Consider the following 7,029-nt stretch of genomic DNA (forward strand, 5'->3'; position numbering starts at 1 on the left):
AAGAAAGGTAAATTCAATCACCGAACGTAGTAATGAAGAGATCACTTAAAGGTTGATGAGCTTTTAAATATTTTGAAGGGTAAGGAAAATACCTAAGTTAATGCCATTACCAATTCTAATGTTGAGGAGGTAGACTTCATAGCAAGAAATCTTTATAACCCTGCATGGAAGAGTCAAAACTTTGGCTCTAACTTTCAAAAGCAATATACTAATCCTACAGAAGTTCAAAATAATAACTACACTAATAGTAGTGGAGCAAGGAATGGTAATATTTCAATAAAAAATACTTTCAAAAGTTTTATGCATGCTCAAACAAAAACAAAATAGTACCCTTACAAAGCTTGCAAATAGTGATGTTTTATTCATTCCTTTATCAATGTGTGTTAATTGTCTCTCTTGATGCTGTATGAAGTCCACCATGCAACATTGCCTTTAAGGGCAAGAGCGGATATTATCCTTGGACATGTGGTAGAGAGGAGGTGCCTAGTGACACTATCACGCTAACCTTGTATCACATGGTCAGGGCATCTCCAGCGGCCCGACGCGAACGAAGTCCGTTTGCCTCCGTAGGGACGAAAAATAGGTCTACACCCTAATCCAACGCGACGCAAAATATTCGGCCTGTCCGCTGAGACGCAAACGTGCCCTGATGGCCCAGCCTTGTTGGAGCTCCTCCGACGGTGGGCCGCCACGTGGGCGACGAAGGCCTCCCGGCGCACCTCGTGCTCTCACGCTAGAAATGTGTGCTAGAAGTCTTCACGCATGTACGTGTGGTTGTACCGCAACGCATGCGGTAGCAACTAGATGTGTCAGCACTTCTTGTCTTGAAGTGTTTGTCCCTCTATCTGCGTTGGCGGCACGAGCTCCCTATCCTTCCACGGCCTCTGCCCACCCGTTGCTTGCAGTTGCGCTGTGGCTCGGGAGTCTGCTAGAGCGCCGCCGCTCAGCCTTCTGCTTTCAGGTCGCTTCCATGCGGTCATGTGGCACGCGTGCTGACCGCGGGCTGTTCGCGCTAACACATTGTCTCCTCAAATTTGGTGAACCGATGGACGCATCATGCAGGTCGGTACGTTTGGATCGAAGCGCGACCCATCAACAAGTCCACGCGGACCATTTCAAACGACCTAGAACCATTTAGGTCGCCCACTAGAGATGCCCTTACTCTACCCGCTTAGTATAGCCAGCCCATGCCCGTTACGCAAACACTGCGTCGTTCTCCTCCATTAGCACTGCGGTACTGCGCACCAGTTAACCACAGTGCCAAAACATGGCCGCAGTTTGTGCAGGCGGGCGCCTCGCTGAGTTACAGCTAATGTAGTGCCTGCAGGTAACTCCAAGTGCATTAAGATTAAATGTACGGACGCGAGGCGTGGTGGTATCCTCGGGGTAACAAAACAAGGGGGCGCGGGATTTGAAATGGAACCTCGCCCGTAAAACGATGCCACAGGCAGTAAATGCGGCCAGAGGAAGGGGTTAACCCCTGCAGGCTTTAATTACCGGACAGGCCGCGTGGGCGGTCAGGGCAGGGCGGAGTTGAGGGCATCTCCGATGGGCGACATAAACGGGGCGACGCATCGTGTTTGGCCGAGTCCGCAGTGACGCAAACACGGTATAAATATGTGGCAAGTTTGTGTCTCCGCGAACGCGGTCGCGTTTAGCATCCGCTCACTTTCCTTATGGGTCCATCTGGCAGCAACCCCTGACTCGATCGACCTCGAATTAAAGCATAGCAAGCGCGTCGATGTCAACCGCCAGAGTGGCAACCGCGCCGATCAACCCGCCAACCGTCGGAATGGAGCGCCGAATCACCGCGGAAGAGCAACTGCAGGCCTGTACGTTATACGCGCCGCCATTAATCCCCACAGATTATAACCCCTGCGTCTGCAGACCTCTACCTTGCCGTCGGACTCGAAGAGCAAGGGCAAGCCGTCGGGATGGCGGCATTGGTGGGAAACCCCCTGCGACGCCAAGCGACCCTGGCTCCACGCCCAGCGATGGCCAGGAGGAGAGGAGGACGGAGGCGGCGTTGGCAGCGACGGTGAGAAGGAGGAGGAGGAGGAGGACTCCGACGCCAGGTTCCCCCGGGTGGAGGCGCAGGAGGCGGCGGACGAGAAGGCAGCGACAAGGAAGGAGGCCAGGGCCCGGGCAAGGGCGCATGCGCGGGCGGCGCGTCGTCATCCGTTCACCGACGACGACGACGAAAACGCCACTTCGTCCGACTCGAAGTCCTCCACGAACGCGTCGTCCGGCAGTTTCTCTTCCGATGAGGAGGTGACAAGCAAGAGGCGCAGGAGTGAGGACGACGAAGCAGGGCCTTCTAAGAAGAAGGCCAAGAATTAGCTTATAGTTTCTTTATTTTTAAATTTGTTCTCTAGTTTGTATGTTAAATATGTTTAAACTTGTTTGATTCGTGTAATCAGTACTAGTTGTTTTCGCTAGTTATTTTCGTGTTTCAACATGTTTTCGAATCTGAAATTCAATTCGGCTCCCGGATGCGTATGCTCCCTCTAACAAAAAATCATATTTTGAAATGTCAAAAAATTTAGACAAAAAATCCTACATGTACATATCCATGATATAAGTGTGTTCGTCAAGTTTCACGAAAAACGAATAATTTGTGTGGTCTATGTAAAAAGGAGAAAGTTTATCTTGCGACAAGCATTATTTTCAGCACATAATTTTATCTTTTTTACACACGTCACATGATAAGTCGGTTGTTTATGAAACAACTTTGTGAGCATGTAGCACGTGAAGATGTACGTGCAAATTTTTGGTTTTCATTTTTTTGAAATTTAAAATGTTTATAAGCTGCATTTTAAAATATAGGGAGCATATGCACCCATGTTTCAAAACACCTCTCCCTTTTCGAATAATCATTCATACAAATTGGTAGTTCTCCAATAAAAAGAAAAAGAATGAGCAAGGAAACATCACACTGGGATGTCCAAAATCCGTTGGATCGCTGGGATGACCCCGACGCAACGGACAATTCGCGCCTGCGGTCATTTTCGCATCCGTCAGCGATGTAAATGGACGCCCGCGGACGGTTTCAACATCCAAAATACTACTATGGAGAATTGGAGATGGACTGAGTTGAAAACCACGGCACGCTTTCACCGCGGAATCGGGCGCGGGCGTGGGCTCCAACAGTGCCTGTCGGGTCGCGGGATCCTATAAGAGAGACGGCGCCCACTCCACTCTCCCAAAAACCTCTCCAAACCCCCAAATCTCCCGTCCCATCCTCACCGTTTCCCAATCGCAGGCTTAATCCTGCTGCTGCTGCTCTCCAGTCATCTCCTTCTCCGCACACTCTCTGCTCATTCCCTTCTTCTTCTTCTTCTTCCTCCGTCCTTGTTCCTCGCGCTTCCCCTCCACTATCTTCTGCTCCGAGCAGTGCTCGTACTGCTTTGAGTCAAAGAAAGTTTACGCAGTTCGAAAACCGTTATTATCCCGGCGCGCGAGGACGTACACTACTGCACGGCTTTACTGCTGCTTTGAGCTGCCCGTCGCTGCCGTTACATTTCTGCTGCCCTTTGGTAAAGACCCCGTCTTTATTACGGCCACTGCCTCACCCCTGCGGCCTGCCTGCGCCCGCTTCTGCTCCCATCGTCCTCCACCTTTGGTCTCTCTTTATTCCCCCGCCGATCCGCCCGCAGAATCCACCACCCGTTCAGCCCTTCGGTCGTCACGTCGCTCAGACGCGGCGCGGTTAAGGCTGCAGCTTCCTTCCTTGCTTTCCTGCTGGGGTCAGGTCGCAGGCCTCGCGTCGTTTTGGGTGAGAGCCTTCCGGTGGTGGTGGTGGAGAGAAGAGAACAAGGTCTGCTTGCCATGTCGCGGTCGCGCACGGTGCGGATCTTGTGGGACGACCCCGACGTGACGGACTCGTCCAGCGACGAGGAGGAGGCGCGCGGCGCCCGCAGGGTGGGGAGGATGGTGCGGGAGCTCCCACCCGCCCCTGCGCCGCTCCTCACCGCCGCAGCTGGTTTGCCGGAGCTGTGCAGCGCCGGTGACGACGACCGCTCGTCGAGGCGGCCCGGCCCTGGCGGCGGGTGTAACCCCGTTGCGGCGCGGAAGAGGGCGGCCAACAAGGGCGCGCAGAGCGCCAAGTTCCGCGGCGTGCGGCGGCGGCCGTGGGGCAAGTACGCGGCGGAGATCCGCGACCCGTGGCGCGGCGTGCGCGTCTGGCTCGGCACCTTCGACACCGCCGAGGAGGCGGCCCGCGTGTACGACGCCGCCGCCGTGCAGCTCCGCGGCGCCGGCGCCACCACCAACTTCTCCGCCGACTCGGCCGACAGCGCCCAGCAGGAGGAGGACGCCCCGGCGGCGGGCGGCGGCGGGTACGAGTCCGGCGCGGAGTCCTCGCAGGCGGCGTCGTCCCCGACCTCCGTGCTCCGCAAGGTGCCGTCCATGTCGTCCCTCGCGGAGGACAGGGCGTACGACTCCGAGCCCTGCCACGGCGACGCCCCCACCCGCGGCCTAGCGGCCCTGGAGGAGCTGGGCGAGTTCGTGCCGTTCGAGCACGCGCCGGTCTACTCATCAGGCACCGGCTTCTGGGACTTCGAGCCGCAGGCGGGCTTGCTATACGCGGAGCCAACCTCCTCGGCCGAGGCGGCCTCCTGGGACGACGCCTCCACCGGCGAGCCGTGGGCCGCGCCGCCGCTGGCGGGGGTGCCGGAGAACGACTACTTCTTCCAGGACCTGCGCGACCTGTTCCCGCTCAGCAACCTTCCCGCGATTTTCTAATCGGGAACGGCTGCTCTTTTTTGCGTGTATGTCGAGAGTATTTTGTCGTGTATGTGTGTGTCACTGTGTAGTATTTGTACGTCCCTGTGCGGTGTCTGTCCTTGAGTCGTCGATGAGAAATGTTGTACGATCCGAGAGTAGAGTTTTTCAAGTGCTTTTCACGTCGATAATGTTCTCTGTACTGTCACCTCCGATCCACATCCACTGCAGTGCACTCCACAGACCAGAGGTAGCATGCTGCAAGCGTGTTTTGGCTTGGCACGGCTCGGCGGCGTGGTCCGTGCTCGAAATGGGGAGGCCATGATTTAGTTGCGCAGAAAGCTTGCGGGGCTCGGTGGTCGGCCCCCGGCACGTCTCGGCATCATGCATTTTCTCGTTTTGGTCCAGAATCCAAGTAGTATGTTGATCATACAAGCGTGAGTCAAGGTATAGGAAAATTCACGGGGAAAATACTACTATTCATAAGTCTATACTCATCAAACTACACATTCGAAAAAAAGAATACTCATCAAACTAAAAAGACTAGTGGGCAACAATGGGCTCCTCGTTGTAGGATTCGTGGCCTAGGCTCCTATTCTTTGTTATCAGAGTCAAGGTTAACGATGTTGGCCTCCATAGTTCCCGAGACAAAGGCAATACGGTCTGTCTTTTCGATGATATTCTTGACCGTGCGGCATGGTCTTGTTCTCCTCATATGGTGGGTGCTCACCATCGAATCAGTTCAGCGTTGCCTCTTGCTCCTCACGAAATCACGCTGGCCAATAAATTGTTGTTGGTGTCGTATTTGGGTTATGCCAGCCACAACACCTTCTTCCGTTGGATCCGGAAGACCTCGTAGCCGAATTCTTTCCTTTCAAGATTGGCAGCATAGGAACCCCGCCCAAGGTGATGCTGAAACCCTTTGAAACTGTAGCTTTGGGTAGTAGAAAAATGTCGTGCTTTACGAGATCCATGGCCTCGTGCCAACCCACCCATTTCTTGTCCATGCTGACAGTGCGACACAACCAGAAGTGGAAACTGCAATGGTGATGGATGTGATGCACCTACGGCCACTAGCCTTTAAAGGACATCAAACCACCAGCATCAATATAGGTGTAGTAGTCCAGCGTCTGACATTGATGGACCACGAAGGCGGTAGCCATGTGCCCGTTCGATCGCTGTTAGGCGAACCCGAGAGCTATGCGGGATGACAATCGAGTGGTCCGCGACACATCTGTTTGACGATTCCTTAATCAAACTTAGGTTGACAATGTGTCACCATAGACACCTCGATCCATTTGGATCGGGTCATTGGGAGGGGGGTTTCCTTCCTCGATCAACCAAAACAGACCTAGTTAGTCCATTTATGCCACCTCCAACGGTGGACTGCGAGCTGCGACGAGTTGTGGCTCCTCCACGTACAAGCCACCGCGCTTATCAGGCCACACGCTAGCGGCGTCCCGGTTGTCCAGGGACAAGTCACAAGAGATCGGTGAGTCATACACGCTGGCCAATCCAAACATCGACCTCAACGTCCCGACGAGCGCGTCGTCCGGGATCTTGCAAAGAAAGCCCATCAAAAGCTTGTCGTCGGACACCCTCTTTGTCAAAAGCTTGTCGCTGGGCGCCCTCCCCATTCCCCGCAACCTGCTCAACAAAATGCCGGTGCCGCCCATTTCGCCCCTCGACCATGTATGTTCCTCTCTATCACAACCATTGTTTGATTCCATAGCTTGGGTCTAATGAAATAGTATGTTCCCCATGCATTCTTTGATGGAGACGAGGCCATGATCAACGAAGGGTCTGGCACAGATACCTAACATGCCACCCAAGCCGACACTCCAATGGCCCAATCGATATTGAGGACGAGCCATTGTTCGAGGACGAGCCATTGCTTGCTCCCCAAGGCACAAGACAGTCTAGGAGGATTGGAGGTTACACCAAGCTTTAGGATGTGTGCCTTTGCGACACATGGATGGTGGATGGACAAGATCCAATTTGTGGTGATCAACAAAAGGGTGAGTGATGCGTGTAGTTGACACGTCCGTTGGGAACCCCAAGAGGAAGGTGTGATGCGCACAGTAGCAAGTTTTCCCTCAGAAAGAAACCAAGGTTTATCGAACCAGGAGGAGCCAAGAAACACGTTGAAGGTTGATGGCGGAGGAGTGTACTGCGGCGCAACACCAGAGATTCCGGCGCCAACGTGGAACCTGCACAACACAATCACAGAACTTTGCCCCAACGTAACAACGAGGTTGTCAATCTCACCGGCTTGTCGTAAACAAAGGATTAGATGTATAGTGTGGA

General features: G+C 53.9%; 1 protein-coding gene across 1 annotated transcript; it reads left to right on the forward strand.

Annotated features, from left to right (window-relative positions):
• Positions 1-3,828: 3,828 nt before the first annotated feature.
• LOC124660022 (ethylene-responsive transcription factor CRF3-like) lies at positions 3,829-4,743 on the forward strand. The gene has a single exon (XM_047197825.1). It carries the CDS (start codon positions 3,829-3,831, stop codon positions 4,741-4,743), a length of 915 nt encoding a protein of 304 aa, XP_047053781.1.
• Positions 4,744-7,029: the final 2,286 nt, after the last annotated feature.

Source organism: Lolium rigidum, chromosome 6, assembly GCF_022539505.1.
Source record: "Lolium rigidum isolate FL_2022 chromosome 6, APGP_CSIRO_Lrig_0.1, whole genome shotgun sequence".
Lineage (NCBI taxonomy): Eukaryota > Viridiplantae > Streptophyta > Magnoliopsida > Poales > Poaceae > Lolium > Lolium rigidum.

Coding starts and splice junctions, on each gene's coding strand:
- LOC124660022 (XM_047197825.1), top strand. CDS start 3,829: ATGTCGCGGTCGCGCACGGTGCGGATCTTGTGGGACGACCCCGACGTG.